General features: G+C 41.4%; 1 protein-coding gene across 1 annotated transcript in view; it reads right to left on the reverse strand.

Moving 5' to 3' along the window:
- Nucleotides 1-19,712, reverse strand: part of CHCHD3 (coiled-coil-helix-coiled-coil-helix domain containing 3) — a 105,172-nt gene that overhangs the window by 33,954 nt on the left and 51,506 nt on the right. The window contains exon 5 of the mRNA XM_069956214.1: nt 5,749-5,832. Within this exon, the coding sequence (XP_069812315.1) occupies nt 5,749-5,832 (84 nt within the window). The remainder of the gene's footprint in view (nt 1-5,748; nt 5,833-19,712) is intronic.

The following is a 19,712-nucleotide window of genomic DNA, read 5'->3' on the forward strand; positions in this document are numbered from 1 at the left end:
ATCACAGACAGAACAGAACGTCTCAACTTAGTTTTAAGCCTAGGCCAGAATGAATTCACTGGAATATTTAAGAATTATTTTTATAATATAGTCATGGCCCAAAGTTTTGAGAATGACACAAATATTATATTTTCACATGATTATATATATATATATATATATATATATATATATATATATACACATGAAATATAATTGCAAAAGCTTATATTGACAGAATGAGTTAATGCAGCAAGTCAATATTTGCAGTGTTGACCCTTCTTCTTCAGGAACTCTGCAATTCTGACATCACAGGAATAACGAGTCCAGCTCCCGGCCAGGTGAATGCAAATCGAGCTGTTTATTGACACCTTGACACCATGCACACACTGCGGCAACCCCCCCAAAAAGACGCCAACGCGTTTCAGTTGCCCACCGCAACCTTAATCATGGCCATGATTAAGGTTGCGGTGGGCAACTGAAACGCGTTGGTGTCTTTTTGGGGGGGTTGCCGCAGTGTGTGCACGGTGTCAAGGTGTCAATAAACAGCTCGATTTGCATTCACCTGGCCGGGAGCTGGACTCGTTTTTCCTGTGCTGTCTGTACCTACGTTGTTGGAGCGGGAGCCCGTGCTGGGAGGCCAAGGTTGAGGCAGTAAGCTGGCTTTTTTTCTTTTTTGCTCTGCAATTCTCCCTGGCATGCTCTCAATCAACTTCTGGACCAAATCCTGACTGATAGCAGTCCATTCTTGCACAATCAATGCTTGCATTTATTCAGAATTTGTTGGTTTTTGTTTTCCACCTGTCTCTTGATGATTGACCACAAGTTCTCAATGGGATTAAGATCTAGGGAGTTTCCAGGCCATGGACCCAAAATCTCTATATTTTGTTCCCTGAGCCATTTGTTATCACCTTTGCTTTATGGCAAGGTGCTCCATCATGCTGGAAAAGGCATTGTTGATCGCCAAACTGCTCTTGGACGGTTGGGAGAAGTTGCTCTTGGAGGACATTCTGGTACCATTCTTTATTCATGGCTGTGTTTTTAGGCAAGACTGTGAGAGAGCAGATTCTCTTGGCTGAGAAGCAACCCCACACATGAATGGTTTCAGGATGCTTTACAGTTGGCATGAGACAAGACTGGTGGTAGCGCTCACCTTGTCTTCTCCGAATAAGCCATTTTCCAGATATCCCAAACAATCGGAAAGGGGATTCATCAGAGAAAATCACTTTACCCCAGTCCTCAGCAGTCCACTCCCTGTACCTTTTGCAGAATATCAGTCTGTCCCTGATGTTTTTTCTGGAGAGAAGTGGCTTCTTTGCTGCCCTCCTTGAGACCAGGCCTTGCTCCAAGAGTCTCCGCCTCACAGTGCGTGCAGATGCACTCACACCTACCTGCTGCCATTCCTGAGCAAGCTCTACACTGCTGGTAGCCCGATCCCGCAGCTGGAACACTTTTAAGATACGGTCCTGGCACTTGCTGGTCTTTCTTGGGCGCCCTGGAGCCTTTTTGGCAACAATGGAACCTCTCTCCTTGAAGTTCTTGATGATGCGATAGATTGTTGACTGAGGCGCAATCTTTCTAACTGCAATACTATTCCCTGTTACGCCATTTTTGTGCAGTACAATGATGACTGCACCTGTTTCTTTTGAGATAACCATGGTTAACAGAAGAGAAACAATGATGCCAAGCACCAGCCTCCTTTTAAAGTGTCCAGTGGGGTCATTCTTACTTAATCATGACAGATTGATCTCCAGCGCTGTACTCATCAACACCCACACCTGTATTAATAGAGCAATCACTGAAACGATGTTAGCTGGTCCTTTTAAGGCAGGGCTGCAATGATGTTGAAATGTGTTTTGGGGAATAAAGTTCATTTTCTAGGCAAATATTGACTTTGCAAGTAATTGCTGTTAAGCTGATCACTCTTTATAACATTCTGGAGTATATTCAAATTGCCATTTTAAAAACTGAAGCAGTAGACTTTGTAAAATTAATATTTGTATCATTCTCAGAACTTTTGGCCATGACTGTAGATAGGTAAAATCATCACCAAAAATTCGTAAAATCATCACCAAAAATGTTTAAAAAATATTTTAACATAAAAACTTGATGTAAACAATGGGGAGGGAGAAAGTGGTATTAAACCACATTACAAAGTTATATAAGTTTGTAATTTGTGTTGAATAAGCAAAAAAAAAAATTTTGTGGGAGTTGTCCTTTAAAAGGGAACTATCAACAGGTTAGATGAATCTAACCTGCTGATAGCTCTTTACTCCTCACAGGGCATTGAGGATGAAGATATGTCTCTTTACCTTTAACCTCAACGCTGTTCTCATGCAGTTTTAAGCTATGTTCCCACACGGTATTTCTGTCTGTTTTTTTTTTACCTTCATCCTCAATGCCCCTTGCACATAGTGATATGTCAGACGTCTGTATAAGTGGGGATCCAAGAGCTGAGACCTCCACCGAACATTAGAACAAAGAGGTAGATCGGCTCACAGCACATGCTCTGCACCCTCATATCTGCTCTAAATAGCTACAGTGAGCAGTGTATAGTTATATTGGAGGTTTAAGGGACTTCGAATATGCAGAATTGCCAAAAGTTCCATAAACTTCCACTATAATTCCATTGACAATGGAGATTAAGGGGTAGAGCTTTGCCCCCGGACCCCGAACAATATAAACTTCTGACACATTGCTATGATAGTACAAAATTTTGTTAAAATGATTGTACACAGTCCTGTCAGAGAAAAAAAAACAGGTATTTTTCAGCAAAGCCAAGTAAAACAAAGAAACTGAAGTAGCAAAAATGTAAAACATTTATAATGTAACACAATCCACATTTAGAAATGGATTATCTGATTATTAACAGTCAATAAGAAGTGTGTCAAGGCCACTTATCCTTCAGTAAATGTCATGGAAATCTTCACATCATGAGCAAATTAAAAGGCACTTTCTAATACCTTGCCAACTATCTGGCAATGTGTTCCTGGTGATTGCATCACTAAGTGTCACAGCTCATCTATATGATTAATTGACTTTTTGATTACTTTGGTTTTTCCAATTAGATGCTTCCTATATTGTGCTAAGAGGAGAAAAAGCAGAAGCAATAATAATAAAGGGAGATGACAAGAGAACAGATTAGTGTCAGTTCAGCCAGCTCCTTATGAGGAGAAATTATTATACACGTTCACAGGCAGATGATGGCTGTCACATTTATAATATCAAGCAGTCTTCAGTGAAGGGATGTCAGCCTACCCTGGGAAGAAGAAACAAAAAAAAAAAAAAGAAAAGAAAAATAACGTAGGGGAGGGGTGAATAGCGGTCAAAGATCTGGAGGGGCTGTGATTACAAATTAAAACCGATCAGTTAGTGAGGTGAGGTTTACAGGGTACCATCCTGATTGCTAAAGAACTACCGACTGCATTAAGCAATAATAACGGTGTTTATGTGATCCAGAGGTGTCGTGTTCTGTTATTGTAAACCTAATTTATTTGGCATTAAAAGCTGTTCTTGTTGTTAAAGAAAATCTATCAGCAGGATAGCATCCTAACCAGCTAATCGATCCTTTTAGGGGACATAACCAAGAGGCACGTGGTGCTTTTAATGCCATTAATTACAGCACTTTGTTGATATGAAATAGTATTTTAGCCATATGTGAATAAGGCCATTTGGTGCATTCAGGGCTTTTTCATAAAAGCTTTAAAAATATTAAATGCCTTTTTGGACCCTCTGAATGTTTCTGATGCACTGCTCTCTCCTTTTATCTTGAAAGAGGAAGCTGTTGGCCTCTGTGTTGTTCACTAATTTAGGAGACGTCACAAAGAGTGCTTTGCATCAGCCACTCTTGCCTTTGGAGGTGGTGTTTGAGTGTGGGCCGGTGTGTGTTTAGTCAAAGCAGAACTGCCCTACACTGTGTGAATCATACAGTGACAAGCCCAAACTACTTGATTAACATTATTGATCCAGTGATTGTGCTTCTGCATGAACCACACAGGCCTAATTTCATCTTCATGGACAACAATGCTCCAGCTCATCAAGGTCGCACAATTAGGAAACGGCTGCTGGAAACTAAGGTACCTCAAATTTAGTGGCCTGCACTTTCTCCAGACCTGAATTCCATAGAAAACCTAATCCTATCAGCTAAGTCACTGTGTAGATGCTTGTAACTCCAAACCTCAATGACCTAAAGGGGCCACCCCCATGTCTCAGCAGACAATAAGTCGCCTTGTGAACAGCATGAGATATCAGTGTCTAGCTCTAATTAATGCTCAAGGGCACTTGAAAATTTATTGAGACACTCACATTTTTGTTGATATATTTTCCACTGTTGGCTTTTGTTTCAACAAATTGTTTGAGATAAGGTAATCACCATTGCACGTTTATACTTGCCCTACATTCATGATATAATATTACTTGAGTGTCAACTTTTTACACTTTCCATACATTGCACCCGCAAGTCAAATATCCCTAGCTTTTTGTGAGAAGTGCAGATCAGGGGTTCCTAACCTCCGGTGCCAGGTTTAGTGCCAATCTGCAGGGCCAGAGCATAATTTTTAGGGGCGCAAATGTAAAGTCAGTGGCAATGCCTAAAATGGATGCATCACCACTGTCTACCATACAGAAGCAAGAAGTCCGGAGATAAATGTATGATAGAGCGGCGCACGTCTTCTTCTGCAGGCCATGCATGCTGACATCATCTCATCTCGTCCCGCCTGTAGAAGAAGACCTATGCTGCTTTGGCACAGCACACCAGGACTAGGAAGAAGACCTGGACAGCGCTGTAGCAAGAAAAAGGTGAGTGACATGTTTATATTTTTTATTAGCGGCCAACTGTAATACCAAGGGCATCATGGGGGGTTTAACTACAATTTCAGGGGCTTTATGGATGGTTCACCACAATACTAAGGGTATTGGGGAATATGCACTTAACGCCAACCCCTCCATAACCCTACAGCTTAACGACAAAAGTTCTCAGCTTTGCAGCAACCTCTGCCAGCTGCACCCAGCCTAGACTTTTTCCCTTCCTTTAGTCATATTATTGGCAATTTACTAATTATTGTTTGCATTTTCTTTATGTTCACAGTGAACCTTGCAAATCCAATGCATTAATACCCCTCAACCTGCCATCTATAGTAGTATAATGTGTAAATTAATCACCTAGTACAAAGCGACAGGCCAGCGAAGGAAAGGAGGCCTAGGTGTGCATACTGCTGGCAAAGAGGCCAGCTTTGGTTTCACCCCCTGAAATGAAGGGGATAAAAAAGATCTGGAGGGAGCTCTAATCACTATCACCACTCTGAAGGGTTATGTGTAACAAAGTCATAAAGGATTTAAATGGGCAATGTCATGAAAATTTCATTAGACATGTCCAAAGTTATTGATTACAGCAGGTCTCACTGTTGACACCCACTTTCATCAAGAGATATAGCGGGGGAAAGATCATGGCAGTGTGATCCTATTCCATGCCAGGGGCTGAGAACGTGTAAAATTCCCACAGAATTCTATAGGGATGGCGCTGTTGGCCAGGGACTGAATCGTGCTGCCGATATCTTTGCCTGGCTATATCTTTTGATCAGAGTGGGTGTCAGGAAGACCCACTCTGATCAATAACTTTTTATATGTCTGATGACATGTCAAAAGTTAGTTTAAAAAAAAGAAAAGATCAATTTACATAGAAAACACTAAAACAAAAAAAAAAAAAAAAACACAGCCAACATGTTTGTAGAGATCTATACACCTTTATTCCTTTTCCTCACCCACACTTACTCTCTCTTCCAATCTGGCCAGCTGCTCCTTATAGTATTCATCCTGCCTTTTGAGCTCACGTTCCTTTTCTTCCAGCTTCTTAGCCTAGAATGAAAAGAGCAGGTAAATACAGAACTCCCAAAAAGAAAAAAAGGAACAAAAGAGACAGACAAGTCACAAATCAATCTATATAACAATAAAACAAACAAATAAATAAATGTACTTACTTGACCATTTAATTCCTTATACAGATGCATTAAAAAAGGAGGGGAAAAAAACTTGTCAAACTACATAGTGAGAACTTTACACTTTTTGTTTAATTTGTTTTAGTTTGACACCAAGGCTGTGTTTTTACATGTGTTCAGATTGCGTTCCAAACCATGCCCCCAGTTTTCTCATCAATAACCACACAATGTTACAAATAATCCCTGAAACATTGCATGGCTATTTAGTAGTGCTTTTGCACAGTTCAGTACTACATCTTTAACTAATGTTCTTCACCCATGCTAGGTTGAGCAACGACAATACTTTAACTCCTTCACATCTGCCATATGGCTATATACATTCCTACTTCTGAGGCTCCATGCAATAGGAATGTATATACTGTGTATATGTTCCTGCAACGAAAGGATTTTGACGTGTGCGGGGCTGCTTCAGTGAGTTAAAAGGTGCCAGGAGCCGGGAATAAGGACAGGCAGCGGTGACCATGGAATATATTGAGATTGCTACATCTAACAATGTGAGTGACAGGAGAAGTACCAGTCACTGACTGATCGGGACCCCCACAACATGAACCCAAGCAGTTTCCCTGACAGAGAGACCAAGAATACTTACAGGATTGTCAATCTTCCCATAGAGTCTGTCTCAGACAGACTCTATGAGAAGAGCACTGATAATGCTGATCAACATTTTGGAATAGCATAGCATTGATCAGTATAAGCAATCTTATGATTGCTTATATAAGTCTTAAAGGAGAAGTCCAGACAAAGCAATTTTTATAGGATATAAGATAAAAGAAATAACATGCTCTTACCTCCCCGCTCCAGCGCTGGTGACTGCGTACCGTCGCTTCCTCGTCAAAACCAGGACCCGCGTTGTGAGTTTTTAAAAATATTACAAAACCCCCTCCCCAATACTTGCTTGCTTTACTTTACATCCCCTGCTGATTTAGATTTTGAAAGTTATAACAGTGACACTTTAAAACTTAATGGAGACAGGCAATAGGCATACTGTAGCTCCTAAATGCAATGAAAAAGTGCCCCACTACATCCTGCTTTAGCAGGGCAAATTCAGCTCACCTGCTTCTAAGACCGCAGACTCGGCTTGAATCTACAAATTAATTGGCTCATCTCTAACTAGTATACTGTATAGGTAACGGTACAATTTTTTTTACCCTCAGACAACATGAGTACAAAAAAATAAAGCTACTTTGTGGAGTATGAGAAAAGGATTGCTGCTCACGGAAAAATGAAAAGATCTACCCCAAATATAAGCATTTAGCCCCTATTCCACGGGCCGACTCTGGGGAGCAAAGAGCGCTGTGAGTGCTTGTTTGCTCCTCGTTCCCTGCTCGCTGCTGCCGCTATTCCACGCAGCTTCAGCGGGTGGGTGAGTCCAGGGAGAGCTGTGGGGGGGCTGCCCAGGTGATCGCTGATCGTCCGTGCAGCCCATAGGCTACAGCGGCGATCTGCTGCCACCGCTCCTATTGCACGGGGCGGCGGCACCAGATCGCTGCTATATAAGTCGTTTGTCTTTCAACATGCTGAAAGAAAACGACTTCAATGATCAGCCGACAAGAACGATATCGGCTGATCGTTGCCTCCTATTCTACGGGACGATTATCAGCCGAATACGGCTGATAATCGTTCTGTGGAATAGGGCCTTTAGCACTTTCTTCAGAGAAAAAAAAAATATCTATCAATCTAGGTTAGTGGGATAGGGAAAAGTTACAACTTACGACTGGGCAATTTTTTATTTTAAAGGTGGTTGCTGATATAAAAATACTTGTCCCCTATCCACAGGATAGGGGACAAGTATGGGGACATGGGGGTCCAACTTTCGTCCCTCCCAGGGATCTCTCTATCGGCGACTTTCTCTTTAATCGAGGAATGTATATATACGTTGCTGGCATGAGCGGATTTTAATGTGTTCAGGGCTGCTTCAGTGTTCAACAAACTGAATGCGTCAAAAAGCTGTGCATCACAGGAAATGCTGCAAATCTCATTGCAGCAATTTCTAAGACCATTCTTGTCTTCTCTGATATGCTACATGACTACCAATCCTACATGACTACCAATCCCACTGGGAAAACCTGCCTTTGATCCAATATTGCAGCTTTCAAGTTGGCAGCTGTGTTCCGGACACAGCCTAAAAGATAGGCCACCTCACTCATTACTTGCTGGGGTTTTTAGATATTTGTCCTTTCAAATCTGAATTAAAATTAAGTTCTCAGACTTTTGACTGTGGCGTTGTAGAACTACAACCTTTAAAAGTGCCAGGCATTACGTAATAAGGGACAGAGCAAACAGCACACATGCTAGTTTTTACTATTTGTATAGGTTGCACTGTTTTCAAGTTTGTATTTCTATGCAGTCTATGCAACAGTAATAGATGTATTATTCTAAACGAATTCTTGCTCTTGCATATATATATTATATATGCACATACACATACACACACAGAATCTTTAGAATTGTGCCATTGCAATCCGGCTACTTGAAAAGAATGAAAAAGGTCACATAACATGAGAAACATATGAGTATTCTGACTGGTACACACAAAGGAAAAGGTCAAAAGCATGAAAGGTCAAAAGACGAACAGCTGCTACATTTCTGACCTTCAACATGAGTACTACAGAATACACTAATAAAGAAGGATACCCACAGGATAGCCAGTTAATACTAAAAACTATAAATCAAAATTAACAAGAAAATTAAATATGGTTGTTCACCATATTAAAAAAAATAAAATGGAATAGACTTCTCTGGCAGGGAACTGCGTATTACAAGGGCAGTTAGGAAAAGTATAGACTTCAAGTTCTACATACTGTATATAAAATTCAATTTAAATTCACAGTTGGCCAAGCAGGAGGTAAAAGAATATTTGATGGCCACAACCCACGGGATCATTTTGGCTGCTGTATCAAAGTTCAACAGGAGAGGTGCAATAGGTGGCGCTACATGCACAATTACATATTTTATACTTCAAATGCTTGGCTGTAAATGGGAGAGAGAGAAAAAAGGAAAAAAAACAAACCATCAGCCAATCAGTGATGCCTGATTGGCTGATAAGGAGCCGGGAGCGTCACACACAGCCGCGGCTCGGGGCCACAAAGTCGCAGCGTGAAATCCGCTGTGGATCCGGTACGAGTGAAGCTACCCTTATAGTTAGTGCCCCTCGGGTACTGTACTCTCCTCCAGCTGTGGATGCCAGCTCCTCCCCAATGCATCCTTCTCATCTCAAGAGTTTATTAGTGAACTCTGCTTGTCGACTAGATCTACAACCCCCTCCCTCATTGATTGCAGCCCCTCATGTACTGTCATCTGCCCCCAGTGATCAGAGTCTTCCATGTACTATTCCCCCCCCCCCCCCCCCCCCAATTCAAGACTGAATACACATTGCAGTTTTAGCCCAATTTTCTCACAAGTTTTCTAAAATCATGGGGAAATTTAGTGTTATTTTACCAAGGTTATGCAAATAGCTATAAAGATGCATAGTTTTACTGACATCTGCATAATCCTTGTAAAGTATCAGCATTTTTTGCTGCAATTTCGGAAAAACAATGGCAACAATGTGTGAAAGATGTACTAAGGCAAAAACACACCACAACTGCACAAAGCTGTCTGAAAGCGTTCAGATGGACCTACTGCTATCCTCCTGAAGACTATCAAAAAGAAAGCCTATGAAATCTTCCCTATTCAATGATCTTCCTCTAAAGTGCGTGCCCACTTGTGAGAGGAGGCAAACCCAGCCGTGCAGTTACAGACCAGTAGTAAGTGTGACAGAGGAGCTATAAGTGCTGGTCCCCTCTCACACTACAAAGTTCATCAATGTGCGCCTTGCTGAATCAAGATACATACACGCCATCCTGCTGAACACAATACATTAAAATAGTGCAAATACAAGTTTCAATTGTTTTTATTAACAATGCTGTAAACATTCCTAGTGTCTCCATTCATATTTAAACAGTGGTGGTCTTAAAAGACATTCGAGCTGCAGCAACACAATAAAGAGCATGTCGGCAAGAAGGCAACATTACACAGCAGATGGTAACATGTTACATTTTAGATCTGTAAATAAATGTAAACCCTCTAGCGACACTATTGCAGAGTGCAAAGAGCAGGTCCCCTGTAACTTTTCTGCTGCAATCTGATTTGCCACGTTCAGAGCCTTACATAAATCAGATTATAGCTTTTGATGTGGGAGGACTATCTATCAAGATGGCACTCATATAGACACAGAAAGAAATGTGTCGGCTTTAACATTTATCACATAAAAGGTGATGAAGTGATTTCTAAATTCAGAAACAGCAGCCCAGTTTTACTGAGGAAACGCTTTGAATTAACTATTAAATACCAAAATACCAAGGAGACACAAAACAAGGGAAGCAAAGATGTTTCTAAGTACACTAAAGACTGGGAAAATATAGGATACAAAAGGAAAATAGGCAAAAAAAATGTATACAATCATTTGATAAAGCGCAGCAAAGTAAATACTCCTCAGGGTAGCTTCACACGTACCAGATCCGTACAAAATCCGCTGCGAATCCTGGTACTATGATCTTCAACGGGGTTACATACCGGCAGCGGAATTTTCATTCTGCTGTGAGTATGTAACGCTGGCCCCACGGGCTGCAGCATATGTTACCTGCTTGGCGCTGCGGCTGCATCTGAGGCTCCTGGCTCCCATCAGTCCTGCTCAGCCAATCAGTGCAAGGCCCTGCCGCAGTCACTAATCGGCTGAGCGGGACCGTCTGGAGCCACTCAGCCCTCACCCTACACACACCTAACATTTGGCCTACTCTGCCGTCTTCTCTTCTTTCCCCACTCTGGCAGAGGGCACCACCCTAAAAGGGGTACCTGTGCCAACACATTTTAATGCAGTGGTGTCACCTCTAGTCTGCAAACTCCACCCAGTGCTGTTTCAGAGAAAGGTCTCATACGCACAAGACTTTTTTCAAAGTGTAAACTTCCTGGCCATGTTGCCTATTCCTTTATTTTCCTCTGTCCTCCAAAAAAGAAAATACCTTTGTTCAAGGGATTTAATATTTGGGAAGTAGATACAATAGGAAATTAGAGGTAGTAGGATACAAATATACAGAAGCATGCTGTCAATTTTTATTTTGGATATACATTACTTACTGACCAGCAGTATTCTAGCAATGCAATTTGTTATTTTCCGTTATTCTACATTTATACATTTGAAACTTTTTTTTATAATTGCAGCTGTATCCCTACCACTAAAGATCATGCACTGACAAGAGGTCTGTCTTCTGTGTGTGAAGCTGACAATAAACTACAGGATTAAATCAGCATCTATCAATTCCCTCCTGGTAGCTCTTAGGATGCCTTTACACAGATAGATTTATCTGACAGATTTTTGAAGCCAAAGCCAGGAATGGACTTAGAAAGAGGAGAAGTCTCAGTCTTTCCTTTATGACCTGTTCCCTGTTAATAGTCTGTTCCTGGCTTTGGCTTCAAAAATCCGTCAGATAAATCTCTCTGTGTAAAGGCACCCTTAGACACCTCCCCTCTTCAATAATCCGTTCCCTATTTGTTTCGCTATACACCCCCCTTCCCCTCAAACTGTACATAGATCAATGCTGAAGATACCAGTTCAATCTTAGACCAGGAGTGCTGTGATATAGCAGGTGTTTCTGTACAATAAGGAACTGGACAGCTATAAAGTCCCATCACTTACACTGTCTATAATATCTATATATGTAGTGTGCATAGCCTGGATGTATTCTATAAGGTGCAGCTTTACACTTATCTCCCCTGTCTCCTGCTTGCAAAAGCTGACATGGAGAAGCCTATCACAAGCAGATGGCCAGAGAGAAAGCTAAAGCTCATTCACATAAGAATACATTGAGACTTTACAGTGTGAGCTAGGGAACTGTGGTTCTGCGAGGTGAGATTCTGTCATTGATCTTCCCAATTGAGCAAGTGCAGTGTGATGGCCCTCTGTTCCCACTGGTCCCAGTAGGTCAAGGGTACCATGGGTAATGTTGGCTGCATTAGGGATAACCATATCAGAGAGGAAGTAGTAATTGAGATGGAAGACAACTCATAATTCTGTATCCACCAGAGCCCAACACAAATATATTATTCTCTAATAATAGCCCATTCTCCATTATAAAAGCCAAGACAGAATTACTAGAATGCTTCTGTAAACGGAGACTGGCATGAGCCTGAGACAGTTGGAAGTTATTAGTAGAAGTAAACAAGTGCAAAAAAAAGAGTAATGGTTAGGGTAAAGATTTGGGCAAATGTTACACAGCACTGGAAAAGGATCAGCTGCATTTCTTCACAAAAAAAAAAAAAAGTGCATCAGCTGTAGTGCAGATCACACCAATTTTCATAAAACAGGGCTGAGCTGCAATACCAAAAGCAACCCACAGACAGGAGCTGTCTGTTGCTGGAAAAGATCAGCCATATTTGTCTATTCCTGTAAAATCTGTTTATCAAATACTGTCTCTTTTTTCAACTAACCATAATCATTAAAGAAAGATTTGTTATTGTCAGAAACAGCCAGTAACAAGTAAAAGGGGGGAAAAAATCCCACAATGATGTGCTCGGTTTGTCGGAAAAATCCATGTTAAATGCACAAAATCATTACAGAAAAAGACAGTTAGCCTCTCCCACTGAGACTTAAAGGTCATGGGCCGAGTCCCTTCTGACCATTACTCTGATCTTACACAAATGGTTGGGGGCATGAAGTCAAACGTTCTAAATGGAGATCTATCATAACTAACAACATAAAGAAGCCAGATTTTCTCACAAGCAATTGCATCATCTCATCTGCGGGAGAAATGTGTACAAAAATGCTTATTAGACTATGGCATTGCATGCAAATGAACAAGCTGCATACAGTGTGATGCTAAGAACAGCTCGCCAAGAGCATGTTCAACTAGCAGCAAGTCACCAATAAATGACATTAATGTCCAAAAAAAAGCAGCTGGTAAATCTTATTACATGTGTGATGAAGAGGAAAGCACAGAGATGCATATGTACCATCCATATGTACAGACGTGTGAGATTAACAGCTATTTTACTATCTTAAAAAAAGGGTAAAAAAAAATTCATAATGAGGAGAACTTGTGGGTCCTAATAGTAAGAGATTTGTGTATTTATAAGAAAAAGGTGATTTTTTTTTTCCTTTGATTTGTTTCCTAAAAGCGAGTGTCTTTAATTTCAATATTGATACACCGTCTAGAGATGCCATCACTAGTTATGGCCACCATATCCGACTTATTCGCTGCATTACAATCTTAAGGGTGAATGAGTAGGATATTGTGGCCAGGCGGGAAGTAGACCATGAGATGAATAGTGATTTCCGCTGGTCTCAGGACTGAAGCCAAGTGCAATCTAAACTTTTGACATGTCTGGATAATATTCTTTTACTTTTTTGCTGTTGGCCATTTGGTAAAACTAATTTGTTATCTAAAATGCAGTACGGGAGCACAGCCTGAGGGGAAATGTGTGTGTGTCTGTGTGTATATATATATATCGGCACAAGTAGAAAGCATATAGTGGCACTCACCAGATCCTTAAAAATGATGCTTTATTACAGGGCAGATACAGAGCAACAAACAAGTGCATTCGACAGGAGAGGAGCGACGATCGTTTCGCGCTACTGCGCTTCGACTGGCTCACAATGATTAAGTCATCAGGCGCAGCCTATATAGCTCACTACAAGCTATGCGTAGTGAGCTATTTTCCATTCTATCATTTAGACCTGCCGGTCCCATGGCTCCCGTCCGTATAATCCAGGAGGTCTCGGTCCTGAGCAATGCCTTGTGCCGATCACCTCCGTTCTTATTGGGCGGTACCATTTCGAGACATATAAATTTAAGACAGGAGATGTCACCACCATGTAACTCTCTAATATGTGAAATTACTCTGGGGGAGCCGGAACCTGATCTTATGGAATGAACATGTTCCCTAAAACGTACATGTAGATTGCGAATGGTTTTGCCTATATAGAAGGCTCCACATGTACATAGAAGGGCATAAACCACATATTTGGATTTGCATGTCAGAAATTGTCTAATTTCCCATTCTACTCCTCCAACACGTACAAATTTAAGGCAAGCATTAGAGAAGCAGTGTGAACAGTGGCCACATTTAAAGTTACCAAAAAGGGGATTTCTATGGAGCCATGTCCTTTCCTTTTGTTGTCCACTATGTCGAAGTCTATCACCTATAGTGTGAGTTCGTCTGTAAGAGAAAAAAGAGGTAATCGTTTAGCTGTCTCTGCTAGGTCATGGTCATTTTTAATCAGGTGCCAATGGCGTCTGATTACTTGCTGTATAGTTTTATCCATTGGAGTATGGGTAAAGGTAAATACGAACCGGCTGGCGTTCTCTGTAGTCTCCTTGTTGCTAGTATATTGTGTCGTACTTTTTGCTCTCTCCCAGCCCTCTCTAACTATTGTTGGGGGATATTTCCTGGCTATAAAGCGTTTTGAAAGCTCCGCTGCCTGTTTCTCAAGACCATCCTCACTGCTATTCAGACGTCTTAGCCTTAAAAACTGGCTATATGGTATGGATCTCTTGATGTGAGGAAGATGGTAGCTATCATAATGAAGAAGAGCATTTGTAGCTGTGGCTTTACGGAAGCCTGAAGTAGTAATGCTACCATCTTTAATCTCTACCCTCACATCAAGAAAATCCAGATTATCACCCCCAAATACTTAGGTGAAGGCCATGTTCATTTTGTTTCCTGCATTTAAGTAATCTACAAATAAAAAGAACTGCTCTTTAGTACCGGACCAAATAATGAACACGTCGTCCATAAATCTAAGAAGTGTCACAATGTATTGGATGAAGGGGTTAGTCATAGAAAAAATGTAACGCTTTTCGAAAATTGCTAAGAATAAATTAGCTACTGAACAAGCCACTGGTGTCCCCATTGCCACCCCCGATATCTGTTTATACCATTTGTTGTTAAATTTGAAGGCATTATGACTCAGTACAAAATCCAATGATTCACTAATAAAGCTTATACAGGACTCCAGTTTCCCTAATCCTGCCAGGACCTCCTGGATCGCCTGTACACCCGAATCTTGAGGGATGCGGGTGTACAGGCTCTCCACATCAATGGAGGCCATGGCATAACCATCCTGCCATGTAACACTTCCTAGAGCCTTCAAGAAATCACCTGAGTCTTTCAAGTACGTGGGTATACTCAGTAAGGTGGGACGCAGAAGCCAATCCAAGTACTTGGACAAACTTTCTGTCACTGATCCTATCCCTGCCACAACGGGGCGTCCAGGAGGATGAGTGAGTGATTTATGGACTTTTGGGAGAAAGTACCAGGATGGCTCTTTTGGGAATTCAGGTAGCAATTTCTCTACAGTACGTTTAGAAATAACTCCTTTTTCTACCTGGGTACGTAGTAGTGTTTGCAGTTGACTGAGAAATTTTGTAGTTGGGGCTTCTTTGAGCTGCAAGTAGACAGAGGAGTCGCTAAGTAATCTATCGGCTTCATGGAGATAGTAGTCCATGTGCATAATAATGACATTGCCTTCTTTATCTGCCCTCTTGCAGATCAAATCAGTGCGGCTACGTAGCCAAGACAGTGCCTTAGATTCCCCCATAGTCAGGTTGGGATTATCTGTGGGATATATAAGAGATTTTACATCTTTAGACACCATAGTAGAAAATAAAACTAACGTACCCCCTGGTTGAATAGGAGGACAAAAGGTCGATTTCCGACCCCCTTTAAAATCGCTGTCAAGTTCTACTGGAGGCACGGCAATATCACCATCCACTAGGCTTGACAGCAAACATATCCCCTCTATAATATCAGCTGGTACGTCCATAAGAGAACTGAATCCCAACAGACCTACCTGGGCTGGTATTTCTCCAGGTAATTTAGGTATCGTGTTTGGAGGTTTATTAGCAAAGAATTTTTTAAGACTCATTTTGCGCACAGCTTTAAATAAATCTACCTCAAATTTAACCACATCAAATTTTTCCACCAAACAAAAATTCATATACCTGATTGATATATATATATATATATATCAATCAGGTATAATCAGGACGGCACTCTGAATGTCCAATGTTGGTAGGTGGGTGCCAGCAGCACACACAGGAGAACCACCTATGTACGGCTGTGTACAGAAGGTAAAACACTGCGGCACTCCGGATTTAATCCAAACAGTGATTTATTGATCCCACAAATGTGACGTTTCGCTCTGTCACTCAGAGCTTTTTCAAGCAGGGCCCTGCTTGAAAAAGCTCTGAGTGACAGAGCGAAACGTCGCATTTGTGGAATCACTATTTGGATTGAATCCGGAGTGCTGCGGTGTTTTACCTCTAGTATATTATATATATATAGCCTTATTTTCACATTCCGTGTTTCACGGACGACATGACGTGAAAGGCCTCTAGTGGATTCCCCCACCCCACATACACAGCAGTATCTTCAATATGATGCGGGAGGGGGGGTGGAATTTCACTACAGGCCTTCTCTGTCTGCATCATCTGTTAAACGCGGAACGTGGGAATAAGGCCTAAATTTTAATCTTGGGATAACACTTTAAAACCAGTTACGCTGAACTGCTAGAGGCCTCAAAAAGGGTGCTTTTACACAAAGATTTATCTGACAGATTTTTGAGCCCAAAGCCAGGAACAGAACAGGTGATAAAGGGAGGACTTAGATTTCTCCTCTTTTCAAATCCATTCCTGGCTTTGGCTTTAAAAATTTGTCAGATAAATCTCTCTGTGTAAAGGCAGACAAAGGCATGTGTGGTTCAACAATATAGAAAAAGAAGTTCCACTCACCCACAAGGTCTTCTTAAACTTTTATTTCTTCCCTTTAAAAAACAGACATAGTGCGGACATGAACTGAGCAGATGCTACGTCAACGGAGTGGTGACAGCCTGTTTCATGCTCTAAGGCACTTCTACGTATCTAAGGCATGTGTGAGGCCGCTCACAATGAAGTGGCTCTGCACACATTAGAACCTATTCACAGTCAGGAACATATATATATACATTCCTACTGCACGGGGCATCTGCAGTAGAAAAGTATATATACAGATTGTGGGCATGAAGGGGTTAAAATTGCATGTAAATCGCAAAAGAGTTCTGATGTGTCATGTGGACTAAGGAAGGAGGACAGTATAGCAGGTTGCTTTGAAATGGTTTTGCGCAATGATTCACAGGCTTTTCATTTATTTATTTTATTTCTCTGCTCAACTATTTCTCAATAGTGTTGCAGACACAATGTATTTAATAACTCATATTTCTTAGTACAGTTGTATTGCTATAACAGTCACATGAATTTTAGAAGTAATCAGCCTGTATAATAAATGTATTTATAATGCCATTTCTTCATTCTCACCATTGACAGAAATATGAGACTATACTGACAGCTGAAATATTGTGATTGAGGCTTGCAGAAAACCTGATGGTAATTAGATGCTTTGGTTAATGTAATCCAACATTTATAAATAGCAATCTAGCCAATATACAAAGCCGTTCCAGTAATTAATTTAACACTGTTATTGATTAAGCCTTAATATGGCGGATGACCGTGTTGAACTGTACTATACAATGAAAAGGAATGATCTTTAATTTGTCAAAGGACAATTCTTACATGGAGTACTTTCCTGACAACGCAGTTAGAATTTATTGTGGTATTAATATTCTAGAGTTATAGCAAGAAAAAAAAAAAATCACAAATTTAATATACCAATTGAATAGCTACTCAAGCATTCTCCCTGGAAAAGATGGTCTGTGTACCAGCTGCCTGTTTCTGCTATAGTAGCTAAAGAAGACTTTTTGTATAAGTATTGTATTGCTCCCCAAAAGTTATACAAATCCCCAATATACACTTATTACGGGAAATGCTTATAAATTGCGTTTTTCCCTACACTTACTACTGCATCAAGGCTTCACTTCCTGGATAAAATGGTGAAGTCACGACCCGACTCCCAGAGCTGAGCGGGCTGTGGCTGCTGGAGAGGATGATGGCAGGGGGACACTGAGGGACACAGGGCACTGGAGGGACACTGAGCGTCTCTCTGCCATCATCCTCTCCAGCATCCACAGTCCGCACAGCTCTGGGAGTCGGGCCGTGACATCACCATGTTATCCAGGAAGTGAAGCCTTGATGCAGTAGTAATTGCAGGAAAAAAGCACTTTATAAGCATTTCCCGTACTAAGTGTATATTGGTGACTTGTATAACTTTAGGGGGGCAATACAATACTTTAATGAAAAATTTCACCGGACTTCTCCTTTAAAGGGAACCTGTCACCCCCCGTGCCGGGGTGACAGGCTCCCGACCCCCCGTTAGAGCCCCCTATACTCACCTAATCCCGCCGGGTCCCTCTTCTGGAGGTGGTCAGGTGACGGAGATCTCAGCCGCTGCAGCCCGGCGCGCGTGCTGAGAGATGAGTCCAACACCCATAGAGAATGACAGGAGAGTCCAGCGCTCCGTCATTCTCTATGAGCGTTGGACTCATCTCTCAGCGCGCGCGCCGGGCTGGGACCTGGGACCCGGCGGGATCAGGTGAGTATAGGGGGCTGTAGCGGGGGGTCAGGAGCCTGTCACCCCGGCACGGGGGGGGTGACAGGTTCCCTTTAAATGGTGGTAAGAAAATAGTCTTTAGCATTTAAAGAAAAATTTTTTTTTATATATATGTAACCAGATGGGTTTATTAAAGAATATTAAAGTGTCTTATTGATGTGATAGAAAGCAATGTATCGTATATGTATAGATTAGCTGGCCTTGTATGGCTATGTGTGTGAAACTCATTATAGTTGTGTGTGTGGGAACCCATATGTATACTCATTCCCTTTTGTAATGGTCAATATGTTCGTGCCAATCAGCTGTAAACCTCCCCTGTAGTGTCAACATTGGTTGTCGTTGTTCAACTGTCAAAACCTTGTAGCTGTAGTTGTAAAACCATGTGCCCATTGTGCTTGATAAACATGTACAAGGCCTGGGAAACTTCCATTCATGGTCATCAGTGGTCTACATAGACATTTCTGGAAGCACATCACCCCCCACCCAAACTTGCTATTAAAGCTGGGGGTATGTAGCTTCTAGTCAGCCTCAGCTGGGACCATTGATGGAAGGTGCCCAGCACCCTGTCATCGAGCGAGGTGGGTGTATATTAGTCCATAATATACAATGGGGCTCCCCATTTCATTGTGGAAGGAACAACCTTGCATCTGTACCATCTGTAACTGCAGCCAGGGTGGATAAAAATCAATGATTTTTTTAAAAAAATCAAAAAAATCGGATTTTTTTTTTATTTAAATCGGATTTTTTTCAATAAACTGCTTTTTGAGGAAAATATTTTACCATCCAAAGGTTCTTCCATCATGAGATAAAGCTGAGTTGTTTAACTCAGTAGAATAAAGGCTGTATATGTTCTCAAATGTTACAACATGAACAGAGTTGAGAAAAAGACCTTAATCCTATTGTTCTACAAACCTATGAATACAGAATCATCCCCTTCAGTACCAAGTCCAAGAAGTTAGACAATATGTTTCTGATTGTTTGGAGTGGAATAGATCAGCACAACACAAGAAGAATGTGAATACAAGTGTGAGGAGGAGGAGGGGCAAGCAGACAAGAAAATGAGTGAAACTTTGAGCACAATACTGCAGCAGAGCTACAGACAGACAAGTCTGGATCTGTTTGTGTGTAAGATCTGAGGTTCTTTCCTTATAATGGCAGCAGGCCGTAAAAGAGACCCAGTTTGGGAATATTTTAATGAAGCTCCTTCGCCTATCGGTAAGGCAG

The sequence above is a fragment of the Dendropsophus ebraccatus genome, chromosome 1, assembly GCF_027789765.1.
Source record: "Dendropsophus ebraccatus isolate aDenEbr1 chromosome 1, aDenEbr1.pat, whole genome shotgun sequence".
In the NCBI taxonomy this organism is placed as follows: domain Eukaryota; kingdom Metazoa; phylum Chordata; class Amphibia; order Anura; family Hylidae; genus Dendropsophus; species Dendropsophus ebraccatus.